This window comes from Botrytis fragariae (assembly GCF_013461495.1).
Source record: "Botrytis fragariae strain BVB16 chromosome Unknown tig00000112, whole genome shotgun sequence".
Classification (NCBI taxonomy): Eukaryota; Fungi; Ascomycota; class Leotiomycetes; order Helotiales; family Sclerotiniaceae; genus Botrytis; species Botrytis fragariae.
This window is the reverse complement of record NW_023500997.1, coordinates 1,039,551-1,065,056: the sequence shown is the minus strand read 5'-3', so window position 1 is coordinate 1,065,056 and position 25,506 is coordinate 1,039,551. Positions and strand designations below refer to the sequence as shown.

Here is a 25,506-nt window from a genome sequence, read left to right as displayed (position 1 = left end):
TGTGTTATTCTTTACTTTGAATCCAAAATCGAAGTCCAAGTGCTCGAGGACACCCCTTGGTGTGAAATCTCTACCATGAATTGAAGGGCCAAGTCGTTCATAAAATAGCCCTTATCCCGCCATCATCGCTATGGCTACACTGTGCTCATCTTTTTTACATCGTGGTCGCAATCTTCTCTTGTCATCATCATTATCTCTTCCTAATACGAGAAGTCCAATCTCCACGTCCGCTTGAATTCCTATATATCTTTACACTTCCAGTTCCCCCATTCCCACCCCCAACACATCTGCTCCTACATCACTCCCTCCTCCCTTTCCTACACCCTCCTAAAACTCAGCCTCCTCTTGGAAAAACATTCCAAAACTAATCATCGTTCCATAAATCAGAACACCGCCAATAATGCTCATAACCATGGCCGGCACAGTAATAATATGACTATGCGCCAACACGGCGGGAAGAGCTACACCCATCATGCACAAGAAACCCGTTGCGAAACGACCGAGATCGAGAACTCCAGAAGAGGACGAATCGGAGAAGTCATCGGGAGAAGAACAGCGGGATGCGAGGAAATTGGGGAGAGGAGCGAGAATGAATGTGAGGACGACGAGGAGGGGAAGGTATTGGTGGAAGAGCGCGCAAGAGAGGATTACGAGGAGAAATCCGAGAGCGAGGACCTAGGGGGGATGTTAGAGGCTGGAAGGCTGGGAAAATTGATGGAGGAGGGAAAACGTACGAAGGAGAGGGAAATTATTGTTTTTAGGCCGGCGGTCATATTGAATATGCTGGGAATGGCACGTTGAATGAGTTGCGATTGGAATTGATAGTTATCGGTCGCTTGCTTGCGTTATCGGTGTAGCTCTATAACTATCGTATCACACACAATTGTACTGTGCGATTATCTCGTGTGTGTATTTTGTTCTCGATAAACGGCTTGAATGAATGGGCAGATGTAAGAATTGTTGGTGGAAGATAGAATTGTTCAAGCTTGTTGTTAGTAAGAGATTCAGAGTATCAATCACCAACCGCCTTGGAGCTGACGTTTCGGAAGCACGCGCTTAAATGATAGCTTCATAGCCTTGTTGATCCACTCACTAAAGCAGCACTAATTATTCTCTCTCCTATGGTGCCATAACCCTCAAAGTCTTGCCCTTTTAAACTTCTAGCTACCTATTCTAAATCGTACCTAACAACAGTTCGAGCTTGCCTCATCATCGTGTCTGCCTCATTCAAAAGCGTCCAGTTCCTCCATTCTGCAATTTACATTTCCCAACCACTACATCCAAAGTTTTTGACGCATATTTGAAGATACCCGTGTTTTTATCTCTGCGTCCGAGTGGTTTCAACTAGCTTTTTATTCAAGATGTTTAGAAACAATTATGATAACGATTCTGTTACCTTGTAAGTCGACTACTACTTGGTGACATGGAAATGGAAATTGAAACTGATGAGATGACAATTATAGCTCCCCACAAGGTCGAATCTTTCAAGTCGAATATGCTTCGGAGGCTGTGAAGCAGGGTAGTGTTGTTGTGGGAATAGTTAGCAAGACTCATGCTGTTCTTGTGGCTTTGAAGGTTAGTAGTTATGGGCTATTTACTTTCTGCTGCGACTACAAACAGCAGAGTATATGATGCAGCACAATATATTTCCTTTGCTTCACCCCCATTCTATAATACTGAACCAAAACTAACACATCCTTTCCTAAACAGAGAAACGCAGAAGAACTCTCCTCCTACCAAAAAAAAGTAATCGCAATCGATGAGCACGTTGGACTGGCCCTCGCTGGTCTTGCCTCTGACGCCCGCGTCCTCTCCAACTTCATGAAAAACCAAACTCTCGCCTCGCGTTTAACATATGACCGAGCCATCCCCATCGAACGACTCGTCGCTTCAATCGGTGACCGCGCTCAAACTAATACCCAACATTACGGAAAGCGTCCCTATGGTGTCGGTCTTCTCGTAGCTGGTGTTGATGAAACCGGACCTCATCTATTCGAGTTCCAACCCTCGGGCATGACACAGGAAATGAATGCTTGTGCGATTGGTGCGAGGAGTCAAATGGCCAGAACTTATTTGGAGAGACATTTGGACGAGTTTCCAGACTGTGGAAGAGAGGAATTGGTTAAGCATGGTTTAAGAGCACTTAAGGAATCTTTAGCTCAAGACAAGGAGTTGACGGTCGAGAATACGAGTGTGGGAGTCGTGGGAATTAAAGCAGAAGGGGCTAAGAACATTGAGGGTTTCAAGCTATTTGATGGCCAGGATGTAAAGCAATGGGTAGATTTAGCAGCGGATAGTGCAGAGGGTGCAGAAGGTACCGAAGCTGCGGAGGGTGGTGATTCGATGGAGGTAGATGCATAAATGAAGGTCGGACAATTTGGATGGCACTATGGATCATGACTTTAGCTAATAGAAATGAGCTCTGAACGCAATATTCTTGTTGTCTGAAAGTGATTTGGACTTTGAACTCAATCGTCACAATCAAGGTGCGGTCAGAAGATGCAGGAATTCTAATCCCGGTGCTTTCGTATTTTGAACCATCGGATGCCATTGGGAAATTAGAATCTATGATTTTCTGGGACATATAGAAGTTTGCTTCAGATGTTGGTTCTAATTGCATGGAATAGTTTCCATACTAATATATACGGGATTCGAAACGAAGAATGAAGATGAGATCGGGATGTTGGTGATTCTCTTGGGTGTTCAGAGTGTATACAATGCTCACAAATTGCAGATTGGAAGATGTTTTTGGGGCTGGGAGGAAATATAGGAGGCTAGATTAGCTATTTACCTCTGAAGATTGCTTTCTCTTCTTGGGGTAAAGTTGGGGTCTGATTTTGTTTGGGGGGTGGGAATGGAGGGGAAGATGGAGATGGAAATATACTTGGATGGATGAGGGAATGGGGGTTTGGAAAGAGGCGAGTGAGTATAAGCTGGGGATCAGAAGAGAAGCTTTCTGTTGTGAATTGAATACCTTCTACTCTTTGACAGTCGACATGAAATTTCGCACATACAATATTATTCGGGAAGTCGAATACGTACTTTCCTCACAATTTCATGGTTTCAAATAGCTCAATATATCACATGCAGCCGTTGGTTATGAACAGGAAACTGATACTTTGATATTCTATATGCTATAATCCATGCTAACTATGCATTGCCAAAATCTAAAATGTTAAGGGGTATGTCACCTTCCGTCTCCTGTGCCGGGCTTGTACTCCTTGTTTTTAAATACTTCCAGCGCTTCGTGTGCTTTCGTGCAGGATAAAGTTGAGATATACGTCCGTGATGACGGAGATGCAAATCCATTTTATATTCCGCGCTTTAAACACTCGCCTGTCCAAAATATAAAGACAAGACTAACGTATCTGCAAATGCAACATCTCCCTACTGTATCAGGCATCTCTATCCCTCGAGAAATAGGATACCTGGCTACTCATTGCCCCACTCCAATTTAAATCTTCCTTCCGTCAACTTGTAGTCCCTCAATGCCTGGATTGTCTCTTCTGCTGTCTTGCAATCAACCACAATATCCCTATTCGCCTCTCCCACGAATCCAGCCTCTACAGAATTCTTGACCCACGCCATTAATCCATCCCAATACCCATCTACATTAAGTACGACAATACCTCTCGTATGAATACCCAACTGATTCCAGGTAACCACTTCCATCAACTCCTCCAGGGTACCATACCCACCTGGTAACGCAACGAAGCCCGAACCTGGACCCCCAGCTATAACTTCTTTAGCCATCATTGATTTCCGCGCATGCATATCTTTCACCACGGTAGTTCTCCCATAAATCTCATACTCGGGAAGTCCGTCTCCGTTTTCGGGTGTCCCAGTGCCGTTTTCCTTGCTGTGAATACTCGCCGCGTCGCTGTTGGGCCCACGCTCGTATTTCACCAATGGAGCGGGTATGATGCCGTGCACGGAAGTGGGACCAGAGAGTGCAACGAGGGTTCGAGCTACTTCACCCATGAGTCCTACGGTGCCGCCACCGTAGACGAGTGATATGTTCTGCGAAGCCATGTGTTGGGCGAGAGAACGGGCCATGGCCATGTGAGAGGGAGAGAGGCCCGGGGAAGAACCGCAGAAGACGCATATTTTCGTGGGGGGTGGAGAGGTAGATGAGGAGTTGGTTGTTTGGGCTAAGGGGGAGGAAATAGATGGGTTGGTTGATTCGCGAAGGGAGGGGACGGGGGAAGCGGCTGAGAGAGGAGAGGCGCCACCGGATGCCATTTTGTTTTGTTTGTGTGAATGTAAAAAGTGTGGGTGATAGTGATGTTGTTTGTGAAATTGGAATTAAAAAGATATCTTGCGTATTGAAAGTCTTGTTTGTTGTTGTATGTTGTATACTGTCTGTTAGATTCGAGGTCTGATCAAGTACGTACTTTATAAGTTGAGTACCCAAGAGAATTAGTGGTAAGAGTGGATGTATCTGCAGGTACGAGTTGTCTGGTGACGATCACAATAGAGGAAGACCTGTAAGAAAAGGAAACGTGGTTTGAATTCAGAGAAAGGACTGTATTGATCTCTTGGTACGGAATTGACTGAATCACAATGAATCACAATGAATCATCTCTGATCATATATGTGATTGGGAAGAGAGGTACGAAATAGTAATGTTAAGATAATTGTTGGGTATGATACACTCCACCCCGCAGTCTGTGGGGTTGTTAGCGCTGTATGATTGGTGTGTGGATGATCACAAGGGGTGGAAGCTGAAGGGCTGTTATGTCATTGTGCTTATGTAATAGTAACCTCTCACTGCATTCAAATTTCCCTACACAATCGCTTCCCGGTGAGCTGCTAGGTATTGGTCATTTGACGGAGTCGGGTATGGAATTATTCAGAAGATGTTCAGACGACATCAACATCATCGATAGTGATGAGTTGGTACAATGGATTTATAAGGATTAAGAATCTGGTCATTGAAATTCCTAGATTCACAGCACCATCCTCATCGTGGATTCGAACTGGTTCATCTCACAAGTGTGTTACCACATCTAAATCTCCAGCGAGGACCAAGTTTATGAACAATCTGTTGAACAATCGTTTCGAGTAATAAGTTTGCAGTCAGATATTTTGTTCGTGTGATAATCAGATTTGGAGTTGTCGTTGTTTTCTCTAATTGAGATGGGATGATATAGCATTTGCTTCCCCCATACATGACATAAGGCCACACAGGATGACAGCCGGTGTTTGGACTTTGAGATTGCTTTAACAATTCATTTTGATAGAGATGCCATCGCGGTTTAACACCTAATAAGAACTGTAAATGTGTCAAAGTTCAAAACCGATCTCAGACGTAGCTCAAGTTTTTCAACGTCTCTCCATCTCCTCTACTGAACCTCCTGCTTACACTACCAGTATTAAAACGACACGCGAAGTATTATTTGAAGGACTTCGCACATTCAACGCCCCATGTCCTGATTATTGAGACCATTCTACCCCGCCAGGAGCTCGTTACTCAAAACTCAATCTGAATCCGTGCATATAGCATCAGTCGCACAACAAATAGAGCATACTGGTTCTACATCTCTGTCGGATGGTTTTGTAGTGCTTTGCTATTTTCTACAAGGTTCCGATTTTTGTGGAATCTTGAGAGCGAAACTACAGTAAGGTTTAGCAAATATAAGAAGTGTAAGAATATGTTACCGGGAGCTTTAAATGAGCTTCAGCGCTCATATTCTGTGGTGTTGGAATAATCTCACATGTCTGCCGGAACTGTGCGCGGTCATCGTGCCTAAGTCTCCGTAATAAAGCTCATGTCTATCACAATCTACATGCCTAAAAGTGTACTCACTGCTATGTTTGACTCAATATCCACTCACTTATTCTCTATCAATGACAGCAGATCGAAAAAAATCATCCATACCCAGAGAGATATTATGATCCCATACCCTCGCCTCTTCTGCCTAAATACATGCTCAAACCAGCATCTTAGTCCCGCCAATACAGACATCACACTTGCTTCCCCTTATCCCTTTCACAAATAAATACGTCGAAATTTTAGACTCAACCCTCTGTATTGCTTTAGTCTGAGTGATAGAGCTTGGCTAGTGAGGAGAATGGCCCGGATTTAGGGAGTTATGTTGGTACCTATCTGAGCTGTCCGATTTCCTGACTTGGTTGAATCGGAGTAGGAGGGAGAGACGAAGAATTCGAATTAAAGATGGGAAAGGGTTTGGAGATGACGGAGAAGGAGTTGTTGCATCATGGATTGGCTTCAACCAAGGATTGAAGAGAGGTTTGTCCTGAAGTGAAGGAGTTGAAGTACGTGAATCTGGATTTCTGGGTTTCGCATAAGTGATTCTAATAGACTTGGCATTCATTTACGGAATAGTAAAATGGTAAAAGTAGTCCATCTAGCATTTAGTACCAAGAATGCTTGTTGATATTAGAAAATGTCAGAAAAATATCCTAAACACACACATGTGAACCAGAACCACAGAACCAAAGCTTGAAAACAAACATCTTGTATTCTTATCTAGTCTGTTCATTAAGGCTGAAAGACATACCATACAATACAAGGTCCGCGAATGATGAAAAGAAGTATAGGATCATATCTCGATAATGTTCTTTCTCCCCCTGAAGACCTTCTCTGATATTCTCGTCCTCTGCTCTCCCGTTCTCAATACCCGAAATTTAGTGCTCCAAATGACAAGCCTCAACGAGATCCCTGACCTCAGCCTTCCGGAGAGGAGTGGAGAGAAGAAAAGGATAGATTTAGTTAGTGAACAAACGTGGAAGGAAAGTCTTTAAGGTCTGAATTCCTTTTTCTATCCTAATTTTTCAATATAGTTTGTTCGGAACCTGATGCTTCAGGAAATAGCTATTGACATATTCTTTGAGAAAAATGATTGTCTTTATATCTTTCCAATGGTATACTTGAAGACTCCTCTTTGGTATAATATTAGTTTAAATTCGTTTGTTCTACTATTAGTTCTCTAGAAGACGTTTCTGTCCTGTCCCTAGTCGTAAGTATTGATAAGTCTGTCTCGTCTTATCCCGTAGAAGATGAATAGACTCAGGAAAGAGAAGAAGGTAGTCTGCAGTTTATCACAAAACATTTATCCAAAATACATATTCACTCCAATTTCAATTCTATATTCTCATTTCAAAATCAACCTTTAAATAGTCAAAGACTTCAGATCATAATAGTCTAATAACTATTCAAGAAAATATTAACGTCTCGATTTCCTTTCAGTATCGTGTTCTTTTGCTCTCTTGGACTATCGATCTTTGATTGAAAATTCCCTTTTTGTCTTTGATCCTTCAAACAATACCGATTACTTGCGTCTAATAGCAACTTCCAATGAGTCGCTATAGCTTTGTTCCTCAGAAAAGGAGGGACACGGGAAGGGAGAGGGAGAGGGGAAATTTCAATCAAGAAAATAATTCTCGAAGAAGGCATGTTAGGGTTGAATATCATTCTACTTTCTTGTCACAGAATAACTCTTTAGTTGCCTAAACACTTCAGATAATAGGGTCTCTTATAGCAGCATCAGGAAAACGTTTGTTCTTCTTCATATCAATATAGAAAATTAAGTGCCCCTTTCCTATTTTCAAGGACAAGTGTGAATGAGCCTCTCTCATGTTGTCTCCTAGGAGGGGAGAGATAGCGAGGAAGCGAAGGATGTATATTTGGAAAATAAACATAAACAATTTACATGAGATCTGAATGTTATTTGGGGTTTCAGTCCTTGAACTATCTTCTAATCGATCAAAACTTCAGATAATAAGTATCTAGTAGCAAACTTGACTACTTCAATTAACTGCCAGCCTCAACTGAATAATCGCTCTCTGCTCCTATCTCAAAAGTTAAATACTCTCTTCCTACTCCACATATCAAGCGCTACTGAGTCTCCCCGTCTTAATCCCAAGAAGAAGAGAGGAGAAGAAAATTGAAATACTGCATTTCAGAGAAACCTTCAATCGACTTCTTCACAATGCTATCAAACGAGTATTCCGAAACCAATTTTCACACAACAACCAGAAAGAACCCTCCAATATAGAAAAGAAACTCATCTCCCTAGTCATCCCCAATACAGGCGCATCAAAAACACAAAAATACCATCAACCTCATTTTGAGTACCTTGTCTACCCATTAAGCCAGAAAGACGCGCAGAATGAAATTGGCGAGAGATGTGAAGAAGTTCTAGACTATATCTCGGATTAACCATTGTGCTTGAGGTTTGGTCAAGTGGTTTGTCTGAGTTGTAGAAATTTATTGGTAAACACTGTGAAAGTTCTCTTACATCATACTAGATTGTTATCTGCTATATGCATTAGGTTAGGAAACAAAGTCAAAGATCTGTAGCAGTTGTTCAAACTCAGTATGGGTCTCTGATTAGAAGGTAAAGAACTAAACAGACTTTCTATGGTGGAAAGGTAACAAAAGACCTGATCATCAACCAGATCTGATTGAGAAGGTGTTGTGATAATCTGAGGTGGTAAAGGATAGCAAAAGTTCATTGGTAAAACAATAATATCAACCTTTGCTTCAGAACAAAGGTCCAGCCTATAGTTTATTGACAGAAATTCATTCTCTTTAGACTAAATGATAGTAATATCATGAAGGGGCAGGTTACACGCCACAGGTTCAACTACAACATGTTCCAATAAAGTTTACTCTTGTAAACGACTGGCCACTTCCCTTTCTCTTACATCAAAAGCTTTCCATCTGAGTAATTCACATATTGCTGCCTCGAGGCATCCATCATGTCGCCGACTAAGCAGAACCTCAAATATGACTGGATATAGTAATTAGGGCAACTTTTACCCTTGGGCCTGATTCCTTTTCTCCCACAACCTCTTCAATTACTCTTAAAGCACCAACCTTTTCAAACAATCCAAAACTTTCACTCCATCACCACCACCAACAACAACAACAACAACTTCAACTCCATACAGACATTTACAATTGCTTCGCTGCCTTCGCTTTCCATGATGCCTCAATTTATTATCGACATGCTGTGCACTGGCATGGTTGTAGGCCTATCTGTAAGTTCTCTAATACTTTCTCCTTACCTCCAAAGATCGGCAAGAAGCAGCCTTCTTATTTTTATGGAGGCCGCGCCACTGTTTATTCAGTATTTGACGATTTCCAATAAGGGATAGGTATTAACGAATGAGGTAGATCGCAGTAGGTTTAATCATATGCCCTGAACTGGTAGTCACGTTCCTTAAGGGAGTAGTGAGAACAACAATGAGAGCTCGTTTGCAATTTTAGGGGAGAGGCGATTGTTGAGAGTTTGTAAGTCTTATCCATGAATCTCCCTTGTAATCTCTGAGAAATTTGCGAGACTCAGAAACGCTTAATTCCCTCTAAGAAATTGAAATATTTCTGGTGTCTGACGATGAGGGTTTAGATCGTCTTTTGCACTGCCGCCAGGAGGTGCATCAAAAGCCAAGACAAGAGATTGCATCTACTGCACCTTGCAGTCCGATCGGTGAGTAATATTTTCTCAACCTAAGGCCAAGAAGTGCAACATGCTAACACGCTTCTAGTGCAGAGAGATGAACAACCAACGCACCCACAACAAACCCTCTTTTTATCGACTGCAGCAGAAGACCCAACCTCTTCCACTCGGCAGGCAAATATCAACGAGACCCGCCGTCATCAAAAGATGCGCTGCCCTGTGATCAATCGGATGGCAATGAAAAACCATGGCTCCTTCTTGGAATACCTTTCGTGGTATGGCATTACGCTTAGCCATTCCTAATTCATAGCTAACATCATTGCAGTCATACCGAAAGAGCAAGAAGGGATTCATTGAGCATGAAGACATATTTCCTTTTATCATTCATCTAAAGCCTATCACCCCTCTCCAGAATTCTCTTCTAAATCCTCCTTTCAATTTCGATTCCAAATACAAATTCAAAGATATCGATGATCAAGTGCAAGATGATTCAAAAGAAACAATTTATCCAGAACTAAACTACCCCATTCAACAGGCGGCTGGCAGACCGAAAGCTAGAAAATTAAACGCAAGATATGATCCATTCAGTGATTCGTATCTTTTCATCAAGTTTAAATCACCAATTAATACTCATCTTGAGCATTAGGAAGTTTGCCGACGCCCATTGGGCAATGCAGCATTGTAGCTTGCATTTCAAGAATCTTTGACTTGGTTACAAGATCCTCCTGTTAGAACACGAATGCCGAATGCCACCATAAGCTGCGGCATGGACTGCCAACCAGTCCATCGTATAGTTCTGCCGCGCCATCTTACTCACCAACCTCTCCAAATTACAGTCCATCTAGTCCAGACTATGCTAGATGGACTGTAGCTTGGCGTTCTCAAGTAAGACACTCTGGCTACGGAAATGTCGCAAGAGGTCCAATTGAAGCAAGCGGATCGAAAGGAAGATCGAGCACTTCACTCTTCCACTGAGACTTCAATCTCGGCAAGCATCAAAGCCTCCAGAAGAGTACCCGCGCCAATTACTTCTTTAGGCAAAGGGGTTCCAGCCTTCCAAATCGCCAAACGACAATTGACCATTGAATCCTGCGGAGATTACCAAGTCCCGTGTTCCAATTTTCAATTAGACATGGCACAGCTTCGCCACCATAATAGAAGAATTTATAGGAGCAGGCATGGAAATGAACCAATAAGCTTTAAACCGACGAGGTTTGCAACCCTTTTCGTTGCTCCGGCACGTCAGCCTGTTGAATATCAACAGTATCCATGGCCAACGCTGCTTACATACAAATTTATAGATCCTGGGGGCCCAGCGATTCACAGGCCACCCTGAACTCCATCCGAATACTCTGACATTGCTTCCGCGGCCCAATCCCCTAATCTGGGCCACCAAGATATTTTCGAAGCGATAAACCAACAGCACCCACGGATGCAAAACCATCGAGACACAAGACTCTGGAAAGTAATGTCTATCTCCCCATCCTTTACGACACACTCCAAACAATCTACAATACCAAGGTTTAGTGCCTTTGTGGGTGCGAAGTTCCAAGCACTCGCAGTAACACAGGAAGAATGAGCGAAGCCCCTCATGCAGACCCAAGCACAAGGGGCTTCACTACATTATCATTCTGCGGGTGCTTGGAACTTCCTGAACCGGTATTTAATGCTGACAATAATGCGGTTCTCAAGATGAGTCCGGTAACACCTACCAAGTACTCGTTCGACGGATACAATGTGGTTTTCAATACGAGTCCCATCACACCTACTGACTACTCAGCTTGTGATTATCACGGCTCAGAAACTCCTATTCAGTTCTCTCTTGCAGATAGACCGATTTGGTCGATCTTTCCAGCAACTGGGCCATTCGTCTTACCATTTGATGGTAAACTGATACCAATCTCACCAGGATAAGCCCAAGCTGCAGAACTTCACTCCAGTTCAGAAATTGTTAGTTCTTTGGCTTTCAGCTGGTATTCTAGTAACGCTTGTCGGCAATGCGAACATACCTCTCCTGAAGATGAGCGAAACCTGCCAGGATATCATCAGCCTGGTCTGTACTCATACACAGGTGAAGAAGATCCCCGATATCGCTATTGTAGCAAGGAAAGAGGGCGAAGAGCCATGTCCGAATCCACTCACAACAAAAAACGGCGGGTCTGAATCTCAGTGCTCTTATGCCACAACTTAGATAAAACAAGCTCTGATCAGATCCAAAGCCGATGTGGCTGTCTCTTCAAGTTATCATGCTAGTTCCGTCGCGAATTTTTACATGCCTGGAATAGAGAGATCCGTTGATGTCAAACAGCCCAAGTTTAAGAAACCAGGATAACAAGGGAAGAACGCAACTAGACACTGTTATTACTTCAAATACTCGCTTTTTTGATACCAAATTACGGACGTGAATCTCGCTAATGGCCATCAGTGTTTTGAATAGCCCCTCTCCCCTTCGGCAATTATGTTCTTGATGTCAATTTTGATATACCATCAACTGAGATTGTCAGCAGCGAGAATTCAACAAACCGCACCTTTGTTTGGCAAGCCGTGGATGCTTTTGATATAGAGTTGCAATGCACTTGCTCCACTCCAACTGCACTAGCAGCTCCTTGCTCGAGTTCTTTTAAGTCATCCTTGGCACAACCATGATTTCCACTCCCAATCATTTTGCGAGTCGTCACATTATCTTTCATGCGTCGGTCCTCCCTCTTTTATTCCTTTAGTATTCGCAGCAAAAAGAGAAAGAGGGGCGATCTAGAACCAAGAGGCCCTATGTCACGTTTTGGGTGGAGAAAATGCAGGTGCAAATGCTGGTTATTGAGCTTTGGAGCTTTCTTTTGATCCACCCTTCTTACCTAATTTGATGACAGATTTCTTTCTACATTAAAATTCCAAGCCGAATTGCGCTGTGAGTGGGAATTGAGCCAAAAAGATCATTTGAAAACAAGCTAACCATAATAGATCGAGTTTCTTTTCCTGAGGAAGACAAATTGCGAATTATTGGGAATCATTATACATGGAAGCAAAAGCTGCCGCCGTTGGTCTCGAAAACTCCTTTCATATACATCACTAACGCCTCCCCAACCCCCATTTTTACATGACCTGATTCATAAGCACTTAAAAGATCAGAAGAATCTCCACCAAATGAAGATGATCATGAAGAGTCCCAGCCCGCCAATCGGTCCATATTGTTTCAACATCAGTTCCCAGTTGATTCTTACGGCAGCTTTGCGGTATTTCTTACTGTCTTCTCTCAATCTGCTGCTCACCTCACCCATACGCTCCAGGTTGTCTCCTCTGTAAAGCAAGTCTTCAATGTTCTTGGTCATAACCTTGGTAACATCTCGAAGTTCATCGTTAAGCTTGTCAAGATTCTGTGTTGCTCGTGTATCGGAATATGTGGATTTTGTCCGCGAAATGAACGTATCGAAATCCATGAAGGCATATGGGCGTAAAGTTGGTGAGTGTACTTGAGTGGCGGGGTAGGTGGTGTTGAATTCGGTGCAAAGATCAGAGAGGTATGTGAATGCAAGCTTTCGTGGGTATGAGCGTTCGCAAATGCAGAGGAAAACGATGTCGTTGGCGATCATATAGCTGAGATATTGTTAGAAAGGTATGCATGATATATCCACTTTGAATTCTAGCTACTAATGTATTACAGGCAATAGAAAGGCAAATAGCAACTCTGTCTCTCCAGAATATAGCATCGAAAATTACCATTTCGAATTCAGACTGCCAATAAGCTCTCTTATTGCCCAGTGCCAAAATTAGGAGATATGTGCAAGATTTTCGTGGTGGAAACAATTGTTCGCATCCCACATGCGCATTTTATTTAGGAGGAAATTGAGATCTGCGCTTGCTAATTCTCGCTTTACCATTCCATTTTGTGAGACCGTATGTGCTTTCTGAAAGTAGTTTCATGGCTCTAGGCCTTTCTGCATCTCACAGTAAGGGCTACAGAACCAACCAGAGACAAGATTCATCCAAACGAACCAAAGGATATTATGTTCTTGTACGTACTGCATAGTATATGGACCGCTATCGAGAGTTGCTTGATCAGCGGAATTTCGATTCATTTTTCGAAGAACCATCTTGACTTGTGACTTAATCTCTGCCAGGGAAGTCTCAGTCTGGAAAGTACCCAAGTCAGCTTCGTAACCCCCAACTTAGAAACAGCATGCGCACCTGCTCGTCGTCAACTGAGGCGCATAACATAAGACCTGTATTGCGAGATTAGCCACATTCTAAAAATAATTATCGAAAGTCGCCATACCATCCAGCCTCGCAATTTGTGTGGATTTGATCATCTTGTCTGGTTGTAGCTGGAGCTCCTTGAGGTATGTTTATCGAACTTATTAGGTGTTATTCTATGTTATGATATTAATACATATGTCGCGGACCTTATGCAAATCTTGATCCGATAGTAGAAAGACCAGAGAAAGGAAATCTCAGAAAAAGTACAGATCAAGAAACTTATTATTCAAAGAGATGGAAGTGTTCAAAAGGAACTGGTTACTTTAATGGATTCAAAAGCTGTTCCAATTTCCATCATCCATGTCCAGAACCCTGAGTCGGATTAACTCTCTCCGAACACCGACATGACACCTTCCTCCTTATAGCACGAGGCTACCAATGACGCACTAAGTGAGGAGGAGGCTACAACAGATATTTATTATATTCTCAAAAGAATATTTGGGTGAGTTCTTGTTTGTTCTCTTCAACTTTCATTCAAAAAAATCAATCGTTTCAGAAAGAAACCCCCTCTGTTCTCTAACTTTATTCTCTCTTTTCTGAAAAAGAGAGAGGGTTATACTTCATTATCTGCTTGACCAATTCTGCCACTTGGCGTTTCTTTTCTATTTTCTCGACCTTAACCTTTACTTTCAAACCATTTTGTTACCAATATTCTGATGGCTTTACCTAGCGCGCCTCCTGTTCCGGAGACGGCAGCTCCACCGAGTTCGCCTGTTCTGGGCCCCGCGGATTCTGGAATTAATCCCCAGACCGCGGTGGCAGCTACATCGATTCCGGTGTCAGAAGCTTCGTCCTCAGCTTATAACGAGGCGATTGGGGTGCTCGACCCAATCGTCCCGTATGAGACAGCAGCAAGATCAGTAAGTATTCCCATATAATCACGTGTTAAAGATCTAGATCTCGAGCTAATATTCATTTCTAGGAGAGGAACCTGGCTCCTACCAAGGAGATGAACCAATTGTCTGCAGAAAGGCCACTCAGTGCTCATTTCATGATCTCATCCTGCTCGGATAGAGCCTATGTCCCAACACCATTTAACACCCCTCGCACCGCGTCCGGAAGAGAATCTCACCCTCATCTTGCACAAGATTCCTCCCCTAGAGGAGAAGAAAAACCAACCATCAGAAGAGTAGCACCTCGTCTCCTTAGTGGTAATCTAGGCGAAAAGGAGAAGGTCTACCTTCGTGGAGGAGGCCCAAAGAAGAGGCGTGGTGGTGCTGCTGGTAATGCTCGCAAGAAGCCAAAGCCTGACAAGTACGCGGATGTTGACCACTTGTTGTCGGACTTCAAGTCACCCATCTTCCAAGAAGATGCAAATATTAAAGTAATGAATGATTCTACTTTATTTTCGCTATATTTTACTAACTTTTACCAGGCAGTTCTTACGCATCCACTGACAAAGCATATGATGGCTGAGCAAGGTGAACCATACCCTTTCGATGAGATGACTGGAGATGAGATTGCAACCACTGCCGCAGACTTCAAGTCAGATGGTAGTTACGGAAGATTTGACCCAGACTGGATAGAACAAGCTATTAAAGCATCTCAAATCCGCGCATCCGGTGGATATGATGCCTATCTAGACAGCCAATTCGCAGAAAATTGGGCTGAGGACGAAGAGCAAATCTCCGATGAAGAAACGAAAGACCTCAATGATGATGGTGACCATAGCGGCAACGGCGAGACAAAGCCTGAGAAAGAAGATGAAAAGAATTAGCCGATGATTATCACCTGCTCTCGCGATGTGGTATTCTTTCGATCCTTCCACCTATTATGAAAGCTCGCAGGCATCCAACAATACCAACGACCAGAAAACGTCAAAAATATCACTGGCTCCGTCGTAATACTCCCTTACACCTAATTTTAAACCTCTTCAAAGCAACAAGCGCCCTCATATCACAACTCTTTACAGCAATCATAAAAAACTTGGCTTCTCTAATGCATTCGATTTTTTCACAGCCAAACTTTACGCAAATTTGAGGCGCCCTCATTCCAGTTTAACTTTGTTTAATCTCAGATCAACGAATTTCTTTGCGCACCCGGCGTTCGGTATGTCAGATTATATACCCACTTGCACTTCTTGATTTTGTCGGACAGCTTCTCAAAAGATACCTTCGGAGTTTGATTTGAGGTTGGTTCTGGGGCTAATTCAGCCGTATTTTCAAAAGTTTCAGTTCTAATTCTATGCATGTGGTGTTTGGAATCTAAAGGAATTTATCTGGCAGTTTGTGAGAAGAAGCTTCAGCTACGAATTGACTCGATGTCCTTTTCGAATATCTGATAGGAAGTCAGATATTCACAACCAAGGGAGGAATAAGTGAGCCTAGAGTGCCTGTCTACACTTGAGAATCTTAATTAGTTAGTTTGACTTTCCCCTTAATATGTGTGGAATTTGAGGAAAAAGGAAAAAGTTCGTAAATTAGGCTTCCTCTATGTTCACTGTGAAGTTATAAAGTGATACATTCTCTCCTCGATTTTATTTCTATTGATTTAATATTTGTAATTGTGACTGTATTGTGTTTTTGAAGAATGTTGTTATCATGAAATATATCACATTCGATCCTTCCTGCCCAGATCTTAGAAGTTCAATCACAAATTGCAAAGATCAAATACACATTCGAACTGAAACCTCTCGGAAAGGTCCCATAAGTCTCCTCTGCGAGACGGTCCTTTCGTTTTCGCGGTGCATCCGTAGAGATGTTAGCAGCGAGATGATTTTTGAAAGCACTTGATAATATTGAAAATCATCCATGCTAAATTTCTGGACTTATGATTGATGTCTTAATGTGCACAAACTGAGCTAATGTGAGATTTTCCACATGCACTCGCTCTGTTTTCGTCGTATACCAGGTAGCCAGAGGTAGCTATCCAATCAAGGAGACACCAAAAAACCAGCCAAGTTCCCAACGTACTCAGTCTTATTGACAAAGCATTATTTACCAGTTGTCATACCAAAGAAGCCCCAAAGAGAGATAACCCCAGCACTAAGCGTTCTAAAAGCAACACTTCCCGGAACCCCATGCTTCCAACACACATACCCATCCACTAAAGCCAAGTATCCCAAAGACGCAATCACAACATCCATCGCTTCGAAATGATCGCCCAAATACAAGCCCCATAGTGCTAAACCAACGGCAGTAACGCGGGCTGAGCCGGATACCATCACGGGATGAGCAGGTTTGGAAATAGCTATTTTCTCGTTGAAGCCGAATGTTCGGATGGCGTTTTCGGCGTTCCAGAGAGGCATGGTGCCGCCTATGGTTGTTGCCGTGGCGAGCAAGAGAGGAGGGATGTGACGGAGAATGAAGTGCTCAAACATTTTGCTTTGGACGTTTGGTAACTTTGTCGACTTTGCGTGATAAGATGCTAAGATAGCTAACTTAGGGAAGTAGTTGCCTGATTTTTGGAAGGTTCTTATGGAGAGATTGTGATTGTGATTATCTTCCGTATCCGGAGTTGTGCTCGGGACTTTATACCAAAAAGAGATTCACGTAAACAGATGTAAGATTGTTGTATTTTCAAGTGTAAGAAAGTGGCGTAAGCGCTTTTGTGAATCACTTGATAGACATGCGCAGCTCACATTTTATGGGGAGTCGCGTTTAGACGTCTAATGGTGGGAACTTGACTGGACTACCAAAATTATACACAAATGTTTGGAAATTCGACAGTGTATTTAATAAGAACCTGAATCTGAATACATGCTATGATAGATTCATGGTTCGGATAAATCTTCGCGACAGGCAAGTCGATAGTGAGATTATCACATCGTCTCTAGGCTCTTGGTTGTCAAAAGTGGGCCTTGACTCGCTTGGCGATGTAGTATATTTTGTTTCAAGCAGATCCCACACGGAGATATTGAAGGGTCTAGAATACAAAGACTCATCTCGCTTTTGCATAACTTACATCGATCATGTTTTGTGGTCTGGATGTCTCAGAATGATTTGAAAACTGCTCCAAGATCATAGAGAACCAAGCAAGGTGCAGTATGTACTGATCAGCCACACTATGCGACGAGTGGCGATTCCTGCAATCATAAAGTTACCGGTACGGTGAAAATTACCAACTTACAAAATCTCTTCACTCAAATCATACGGAGCTGTTATCATTAGAAGCGCGTTCTTTTTGTATTGCACCCCGGCGCTTCTTCCTCTATCATAGCAATGCTCACCTGGGCCATGATAGACTAAAGCTCGGTTGAGCGAGATACCTCGGAACTTTCCCCGCGTTCTGGACAAGGGTTCGGCAGATCAGCGCACATAGCTTGACTACCTGCCTCCTTTTTCCTTACTTCGAAAGTTAGAACGTTTGGAATTACTGTGAGATTTTTGATTTACTTTAGCACTTTTTTTTTTTGAATTCTATCCAAACAACTCATTACTTGAGATTTCACAGGGCCCAGCCAATCAAGGAGCGTAGCCATCATCATGTCTAAGAATAACTACAAAGACATCATTGTTACCATCCAAAACAGGATAGGAATCATCAAAGTAAGATATGGGCATTGGGTATGTAATATAAGAGTTCGCTGATGTATAATTAGTTCAATCGTCCTCAAGCCCTCAATTCTTTGGGAGGGAGTCTAGTACCAGAGACTATTGCTGCTCTCCGAGAACTAAATGAACATCCCGATACTGTATTTACAGTTTTAACAGGAGAAGGGAGATTTTTCTGTGCTGGTGCAGATGTCAGACGTGGGTTTGCGGAGAAAGTCTAGTGTTTACAACGTGCTGACACGTGAAATATAGAAGATGGTGCATTATCTGGCAAGAAGGAATATGCCAATGCCGCGGAAAAGAAAATTACTTATCTTTCTAAATTTACCTTATGTAAGTGCCTTTCTACTCCCAGATTTAAGTAGAGAGACCTAATTGACTAGCTCTCGAACTCATGCGCTCAATAATCGACCACACTAAAGTTTTCATTCTCGCGCTAAATGGACCGGCAGTGGGCGCTGGAGCAGCATGGTTTCCTGGAGTAGCTGATATTGTCCTCGCGTCTACGTCAACTTATCTCCAAATCCCATTCTCTGCACTTGGTTTAGTTCCAGAATGTGGCTCGGCTATTTCATTAACTCAGTCTATGGGTGTTCATCGTGCTAATGAGTTTTTGATGTTTGGAGGAAAACTTACTGCAGATGATATATTATCATTCGGTATTGCTAATCGCATTTTTGAAAAAGAAGGATTTGAGGAGAAGGTGATTGAGTATTTGGGAGAGATTTTGAAGATCAATGATGGGAAGAGTATGATGGAGGCCAAGAGGTTGCAGAACTTACCATTGAGAGATTCAAGGATATTGGCGGTGTATAATTCGATTGATGCGTTAGCTGAAAGATTCGTTGATGGAGCGCCGTTTGAAAGATTCGAAGCTAAGAGAAAGGAAATGGAGGGTGAGTGATCAGACGAATGTCCGATACTGGCATTTAGCTAACACAAATTTTCAGCGAAATCTAAAAGTCGAACCTCGAAGATCTAGGAGTGGGCAGAGTTCTTCGGATAACGATACAATAGACAGAAATCAACACATAGGATTTTCAATAGTCCATGTTGTATTAAAATGATCCACCTGTTCCTTAATTTCAGGCTTGGATTTCCAAAGCGTTCAGATACTTTTCTGCATTCTGCTGTTAAGAACAGCAGACTATTTCTTATCCAAGTATAGCCAATGAATGATCTTGCAGTCATGAATTTAATCCTAGATTGGTCAGATTTAGTGGAATATATGGACGTTCGATTGAATTGTGATGGTTCCTCTCAATTCAAAGGTGTGTTTGTTTTCCACATTAGATTTATTTCAGCAGTGTCAAAAGTAAGGGAGTATAATTGCTATCTTATTGGCTTGGTGATTGGAGCAAACAACTTAATGTGGGCAATTGCATCCCAGCCACGGGAAAGTGACTGTTTGAGAAATCAGCCGATGGATAATGACGGCTTTCATTATGTTTGGGTAAATGTATGACTGCTGCTAAGGCTCTTAGCATATGTGTGGTTTCAGTGTCAAATGTCACCCTCCGTTAAGCTAATGCGGGGATGGGGGCTAGTTTCTGTCTCGCTCAAAATCAGCACCGTCTTCTAGATTAATACCTTTCGCCCATCTCGATTTGAAACAAAAGACAGACAAGAATCTACTTGCACTTTCATTTGGGTTCAATTCAACTACGGAGTTGATAACATCATGGCCACTACTGAGTGTGCTGTATGTGGCAGATGTGATGGTAAAGTTCTCCGTTGTAGTCGATGCTATTCCCGTGAATATTGCGGTATGTATTCTTTCTTCCTTCTTAAATCCTTTTCAAAATTCAAATTGAGTGGTTCAAATATGTTATCTGGGTACATCGTGGCAATTTTCAGATGTCGACGGATATTGGGAAACCACCCAATCCTTTTAACTTCGCAATTTTTAGGAAGTTTGGGACATCAAGAAACGTGTAAGCTAACGTTTTGTTTATCAATAGGCAAAAACTGTCAGACCAAGGACTGGCAAACTCACAAAAAATCGTGCAAACGACAAAATTTCATCTTGAGAGTTGACTTATGCCCTCGATATCTCATCAATCCCCGCGTTACGCGAACTCTTTCATGCCCTGCTACTGCTACGTTTGCCGATCTGCATGACGCGCTTCAAATTTCATTCGGCTGGAAGAACTGCCATCTTCATGAGTTTGAAGTTCTGAGTCACAGCGAATTCATAGGCTACAAGTCCTCTTTCAGCCCGGGAGCAGCGCTTCTCCTCATAAGTCCAGATATACTAGAGGGAAAAAATCAGGAAGAAAAGGACAAGTGTAGCAGCAACACTGTACTTTACCAGATTCTGGATGGAGAATTGACAAGGGGCAAAACCATGTTGTATCGCTATGATTTTGGAGATGATTGGGAGCATATTATGGTTTGCGGGGGACGAGCAGATCCAAGCGTGAACTTCGAACTTTTAGGCGGGGAAGGCCATGGATGTGCAGAGGATGTAGGTGGACCTAGTGGATGGATCAAATTACTCGAAGCTTATGATTCAAATAACCCGACAAAAGATCAGCGACAAACTATAGATTGGTTCGAGGAAGAAGCACATAACAAAGATTCATATGGCCTCCGAGGAGCAGCAAAATACACATGGGACAAAGAAAAATTGAATATAGCTCTCAAGGAGCTCGACACTTCCAGCCTATCTGGAGATGCTTTATCAATTCTTCTGGTGTCCCTGGGCAAGGAGTATTGGTTCGATGGGATGTATGTCGATGTGATTGCCAAGCTTCGCTCTAAAACCACGGTCAGAGAAGTAACGGATAGCATATCAGCAATGAAACACGTCAGGAATGCAATCCAGAACTATCTCGCCATCATAGTTACTGACGCGGTTTTCATGCTACCTACATACCTTGCGATCAACCGAGAATTAATTGAGTACGTCAAATCAGGTGGGACAGTAATATTCGGCTTCATGATTGCAAATCTTGCAGAGCCACCAACATTTGAGAAGTACTTCAGTAGTTCAGGCTGGGGCCTCAACTGGAAATTTGGCACTTATACTCGAGATACATACGAAGTCAACAGTCAGGCCCACCTCACGAAAAGCTGCAAAGCTACCTTGGAGTCTTACGGCATGAAAGCTCTCAGTTTAAAGAACGCCAAGCCAGAAGATAGAGTGTACGCAGGTCCTGGTAGCGCTAGGAATCAGAGTCCCGCTATTTTTGCCAAATATGGAAGAAATGAGACTAAGCAGGGTTATGTAGGTTGGCTTGGTGATGTAAATGTTGAGGAGGGGACGACCAAGTTGCTTTTAGCAATGTGTGGCTTTTGAGACTTTCCAATATTTCTCTGCCCAGAACCGTCAGATATCTGCTGATCAAAACTGACTGGAGCTCTGCTAGTCTTGTTTTTATTTTAAAATTTCTGAATTTCATAGAAATTCCATACTTTTCGACTCAACTCATCGCGGTCTCGTTTTTCGCCGTTGCTGTGCTGAATCTGATCATGTTCAAACAATGCAAATGATGCTGACATTCTCCGAGCCTAACAAATGTAAAAACTTCCCGCCATCTCTTACTCAGAATTCTGCACTTGTCCAAGACATTAAAATCCTTCCCTTGATCACAACTATTCAAATGTACTCTGACGATCCTAACTTATTGATTCCCAAGAAACCACACCAAGCAACGCCCTATTAAGTCCTACAACAATGTGAGGACAGCCCACTTTGCATTCATACCCTCTACTAAATCACCTACTAATATCAATACACTTTTTTTGATTGGAAAGTTACCATATGTTTTGTGTCACATCCCTATTGTTGCTTTGCCATAGTGTTGTTTTAGTTTCTTTTCTCTTTCCATCCATTCTTCTACAAACGAAGTCTTAAGCAATCGAACCACCCTTTTACCGATACCCGTCTATTGATCTCTCGAATTAGTTACGAGGATCCCTGGTAACTGACACGAATTTTACAAGCTACAGTCTGTTGCCAAAAATCTCCTCAGAAAGCTCAACTCTAATGATGCTGCTGAGGATTCATCCTCCTTCCATTATCCATAGGCATGATGGGCGGTGCTTCAGCAGAAGAAGTAGGCGTCCGATCGGGTGCCCTTACATAAACGCTCGGCTGTAATTGTAGAACGATTACTTCCATAAATATACGAGCCTGGATTGTGAGAAAAACCAATACTGGTTCTGGATATACACACATGCGGAGATTGTCCAGACGATGTATCCGGGGATGAATGAGAGTCAATCGGCGAGACGTGACGATTGGAGTCTAGAGGTGGTGTCTTTTCTTCCAGGGGTTTCAATACAACGAGTCTAGATGGATCTCGATATAATGTATCAAGAATCGCAGAAAGAAGGACAGCGCCGTCAGCGTGACCAAACTCAAAGATATCGATAAGTGTTTCTGATGATGGGGGTTTCGATGGGCTCAGGACGGGAATTGGATGGTTATAGAGACTCGCAGATGATACGATTAGCATTACAATTAATTGTTCACGATCCGAGGACCCACGTAAGCAGCGCCCACTACCCTCCGATCCATTGCTGTGCCTTGACTAGCAATTACTGGCTTGCTTACATCCAGCACCACAGACCACATCACCATCAATTTCCGAGTAACATCTGTCAAATACATTCGCTTCGATAGATTGAAAGAGTTGCAGCGCTTCAGTCAATTAACAAATCTTGAAGTACTTAAGGCTTCAACATTCGAAGCAACCAAATATTTCACCTACAACTAGTATATGCGTCACAAGAGTGATGGGAAGCACACGGCATACATCATGAGGGCATTCAAATTGTTGTAGATCTCAACTAAAGAGGAATAATTTATGAAAAAAGTGCTGTGCGTGTACAGATCTCTGAAGGGTATTGTTAGGGGTGAGCTCCCTTGGCTTCCAGATTCATATATATCATGCCTTCGACACGAACGGTAGTCCGATGAGATAAAAACTTTAACAAGAGATGTGAGCCAAAAAAAAAGTTAGACAGTAACATCCTTCAGGTTTCTAAAGCCTACGTGACGATGATCAGTTATCGAATACTACGCCTTGCCAGAGCTTGATCAAAAAGAAACTCTAGATATTATTAGGTCAAAAGGCCTAAGTCATGACCAATGTCCATAGAAATGTATCCTTCTCTAAGATTTTTGTTACAAAAAAGAGAAGTACAGACGCAAAGGGTGAGGTCTGTACACGGTGAAGAATGAAAAGCAAAGTTTAGGAAAGCAGTGGACGAAATAGATTCATAATGAAAACACAGACAAGACACGGTATGGTATGTAAGTCGAGGAAACGAGATAAGACATGCTAAGGAAGAGGTCAGAAGAAAGGACCAGGATACGTGCGACAATATTTCAACCTTGTGAACTTCGAAGTTACCAACATAGAGGTACGTATAAAGCACGCTCTCCGTCTGATGTCAGACGTGCAGAGTACTGAATGCACAAGGACAGGGATGAATGGAGTTAGTCCCTTCGAAGCTTGTCAGCCGAGGAAGAGTTGAATGAGTATCATAAAAATTGTATGCTTTATTTTTGTATTTGTTATTATACACAGGGGTATTAATCGCAAGGTATGCCAAGGTATCGCGGATTTCGTACCCTTTCCTATAACTCCATGTAGACATGAAAATCTTTGATCCCATGGCATTTAAAAATGCCGTGTCACATCTCCTTTTCTGTATTCGCTGCTCATCAAGCAATCCTGCAAGAACCGTGTCTTGCATCATAAAATCTCAAAATGAGGTATTCGTAACGTTTCGGTGGTCTTCAACTGTCCGTAAACGAGAGAAAGAGAATTAAAATCGCATGTCTCGTAATCATCTATAGCCGCGACTTCTATCATTTCCTCGCCCGGCGTTCCAGTTGTTTCCATTACGGTTGTTACTGTTGCCAGCACGACCTCCTACAAGGTTGTCGCTGTAAAGTCCTTGGCTTCTAGCGTTGTTACGGCTGCCGCCATCCCGGTCATCGGTATCCATGCGATCGTCAAATCCGTAGGAGCCATCGATAATATCATCCCGAGAACTTCGCGAGCTGTCATGTCTTGAATCATAGCTATCGGAACCTGCACTGCGTTCAACACGGCTAGCTCTTGGACCTGTAGGAACGCTTAATCGAGGCGCAGAACGTTGGCTGGCAGGTTGGAGCGTTGGCGCAGGAGCTCCCGACTTGTTGTAAACGTTCAATAAATTACCATCCGCCTATCATGGGCCCGTTAGTAATGCTTCAAAGGTGTTCTACCTTGAGTAAAAATACCTCTTGGTTGTTGAATGTATCAATGACATTGTCAGCTCCATCCTTTGTATCAAAAATGATCTCTGCGATAATTCTGGGGTAATCAGAGATAAGGCGGCAGCTTAGTGGAGGTCCACCAACTGGTGTCATCGCGGTCTCGATATCTTGTGCGGAAGTGCCTCGCGCGAAGTTTTCTGCCATTACAATATATGGTCCTGCAAGTCCCTTGATAGACATGCTTTTAGTCACCTTCGACTTCCCAACGATATTATACTGAGCATTCAAGTTCGGCGTTGATGCAGAGCCGTTGAAAGCTTTCGCAAGTCGATCATTGCGCGCACGCGTATTGATATTCTTAGGGCCACGAGGAGGGTTTTGAGATGTTCTAGAACTGCCTGGGTTGTTAAGAGAGTGTAGATCATGAGTCCATTCCGCATCAACATTTCCGACAGTAGGTGTGGAATTTTGCCTTGGTGCAGGTTTGGGTGTAGCCGGGCCGCGCTATTCGATTGTTAGATTCGTAGATCTGTAGACACATGCCAGTAGCCCTCATACCTTTCCAACACCCATTCTGCTTGCAAGTGAGGGACCAGTGCCTGGCTTGCGAATGTTGTTTGTCGCTCCTGGCGCACTCGCTCGACGATTCTTGCCCAGGAATTTATTTGCTAGAAGCTCATCCTTGCGACGCTCACGTCCTAATCTTATGTCAGTCCCTGACGACGTAGCAAACTTGCTGCATATTTCTATCAAGGTTACCTACCTTTGTTAATGAATCCATTGAAATCGGGTAAGTCAGTTTTGGGTGCCATAGTGTTAAGTTGCAGCTACCGCTACCTGTTATTGGTGTTAAGAAAGTTGATAAAGTCGCAGATTTTCTGAAGTCCTGATTCAACAATACTCAAAAAGGCGGATGAATATCTTCAAGATCGAATGATAATATTTGAGGTTAAAGACAGGAATTAAGGTGAATGAGGGATAGGATGGCCGAGGATAAATAGATCCTGAAGTTCAGGTCGCGAAAGTTTAAGGTCGTATTTGGGGAGTACGCGAGTGACTTTGAAGCGGAAAATGCGGCCGCGTGATCAAATGTACGGTTTGGCTTGAGTTGGAACGA

General features: G+C 42.8%; 12 protein-coding genes across 12 annotated transcripts; 6 read left to right on the top strand and 6 right to left on the bottom strand.

Annotated features, from left to right (window-relative positions):
• Positions 1–327: 327 nt before the first annotated feature.
• Bfra_007889 (putative vacuolar protein sorting 55 protein) lies at positions 328–1,213 on the bottom strand (the record flags this gene model as incomplete). Its single annotated transcript, XM_037338258.1, has 4 exons — positions 328–675; positions 735–839; positions 1,094–1,160; positions 1,185–1,213. 4 exons carry the CDS (start codon positions 1,211–1,213, stop codon positions 328–330), a joined length of 549 nt encoding a protein of 182 aa, XP_037190321.1.
• Positions 1,214–1,361: 148 nt separating this feature from the next.
• On the top strand, positions 1,362–2,361 carry Bfra_007888 (putative proteasome component pre5 protein; the record flags this gene model as incomplete). The annotated part of the gene is made up of 3 exons (XM_037338257.1): positions 1,362–1,399; positions 1,464–1,575; positions 1,711–2,361. The coding sequence occupies 3 exons, from the start codon at positions 1,362–1,364 to the stop codon at positions 2,359–2,361; spliced, it is 801 nt and encodes a 266-aa protein (XP_037190320.1).
• Positions 2,362–3,432: 1,071 nt separating this feature from the next.
• On the bottom strand, positions 3,433–4,242 carry Bfra_007887 (putative lysine decarboxylase-like protein; the record flags this gene model as incomplete). Its single annotated transcript, XM_037338256.1, has 1 exon — positions 3,433–4,242. One exon carries the CDS (start codon positions 4,240–4,242, stop codon positions 3,433–3,435), a length of 810 nt encoding a protein of 269 aa, XP_037190319.1.
• A 4,972-nt stretch (positions 4,243–9,214) lies between these two features.
• On the top strand, positions 9,215–10,074 carry Bfra_007886 (uncharacterized protein; the record flags this gene model as incomplete). Its single annotated transcript, XM_037338255.1, has 4 exons — positions 9,215–9,224; positions 9,401–9,458; positions 9,574–9,703; positions 9,754–10,074. 4 exons carry the CDS (start codon positions 9,215–9,217, stop codon positions 10,072–10,074), a joined length of 519 nt encoding a protein of 172 aa, XP_037190318.1.
• A 929-nt stretch (positions 10,075–11,003) lies between these two features.
• Bfra_007885ia (uncharacterized protein) lies at positions 11,004–11,619 on the top strand (the record flags this gene model as incomplete). The annotated part of the gene is made up of 2 exons (XM_037338254.1): positions 11,004–11,313; positions 11,369–11,619. 2 exons carry the CDS (start codon positions 11,004–11,006, stop codon positions 11,617–11,619), a joined length of 561 nt encoding a protein of 186 aa, XP_037190317.1.
• A 931-nt stretch (positions 11,620–12,550) lies between these two features.
• On the bottom strand, positions 12,551–13,732 carry Bfra_007884 (putative protein transport protein sec22 protein; the record flags this gene model as incomplete). The annotated part of the gene is made up of 4 exons (XM_037338253.1): positions 12,551–13,019; positions 13,446–13,555; positions 13,611–13,645; positions 13,699–13,732. 4 exons carry the CDS (start codon positions 13,730–13,732, stop codon positions 12,551–12,553), a joined length of 648 nt encoding a protein of 215 aa, XP_037190316.1.
• Positions 13,733–14,335: 603 nt separating this feature from the next.
• On the top strand, positions 14,336–15,396 carry Bfra_007883 (putative proline-rich early nodulin protein; the record flags this gene model as incomplete). Its single annotated transcript, XM_037338252.1, has 3 exons — positions 14,336–14,539; positions 14,602–15,003; positions 15,055–15,396. The coding sequence occupies 3 exons, from the start codon at positions 14,336–14,338 to the stop codon at positions 15,394–15,396; spliced, it is 948 nt and encodes a 315-aa protein (XP_037190315.1).
• A 1,215-nt stretch (positions 15,397–16,611) lies between these two features.
• Bfra_007882 (putative efflux pump antibiotic resistance protein) lies at positions 16,612–16,998 on the bottom strand (the record flags this gene model as incomplete). Its single annotated transcript, XM_037338251.1, has 1 exon — positions 16,612–16,998. One exon carries the CDS (start codon positions 16,996–16,998, stop codon positions 16,612–16,614), a length of 387 nt encoding a protein of 128 aa, XP_037190314.1.
• A 1,105-nt stretch (positions 16,999–18,103) lies between these two features.
• Bfra_007881 (putative peroxisomal -enoyl- isomerase protein) lies at positions 18,104–19,154 on the top strand (the record flags this gene model as incomplete). The annotated part of the gene is made up of 5 exons (XM_037338250.1): positions 18,104–18,166; positions 18,220–18,370; positions 18,425–18,505; positions 18,556–19,068; positions 19,123–19,154. The coding sequence occupies 5 exons, from the start codon at positions 18,104–18,106 to the stop codon at positions 19,152–19,154; spliced, it is 840 nt and encodes a 279-aa protein (XP_037190313.1).
• Positions 19,155–19,853: 699 nt separating this feature from the next.
• On the top strand, positions 19,854–21,473 carry Bfra_007880 (putative u1biquitin-specific peptidase protein; the record flags this gene model as incomplete). Its single annotated transcript, XM_037338249.1, has 2 exons — positions 19,854–19,874; positions 20,148–21,473. The coding sequence occupies 2 exons, from the start codon at positions 19,854–19,856 to the stop codon at positions 21,471–21,473; spliced, it is 1,347 nt and encodes a 448-aa protein (XP_037190312.1).
• Positions 21,474–22,160: 687 nt separating this feature from the next.
• Positions 22,161–22,635, bottom strand: Bfra_007879 (uncharacterized protein; the record flags this gene model as incomplete). The annotated part of the gene is made up of 2 exons (XM_037338248.1): positions 22,161–22,310; positions 22,354–22,635. 2 exons carry the CDS (start codon positions 22,633–22,635, stop codon positions 22,161–22,163), a joined length of 432 nt encoding a protein of 143 aa, XP_037190311.1.
• Positions 22,636–23,974: 1,339 nt separating this feature from the next.
• Bfra_007878 (putative nucleotide-binding alpha-beta plait protein) lies at positions 23,975–25,201 on the bottom strand (the record flags this gene model as incomplete). Its single annotated transcript, XM_037338247.1, has 4 exons — positions 23,975–24,358; positions 24,414–24,893; positions 24,948–25,087; positions 25,153–25,201. The coding sequence occupies 4 exons, from the start codon at positions 25,199–25,201 to the stop codon at positions 23,975–23,977; spliced, it is 1,053 nt and encodes a 350-aa protein (XP_037190310.1).
• Positions 25,202–25,506: the final 305 nt, after the last annotated feature.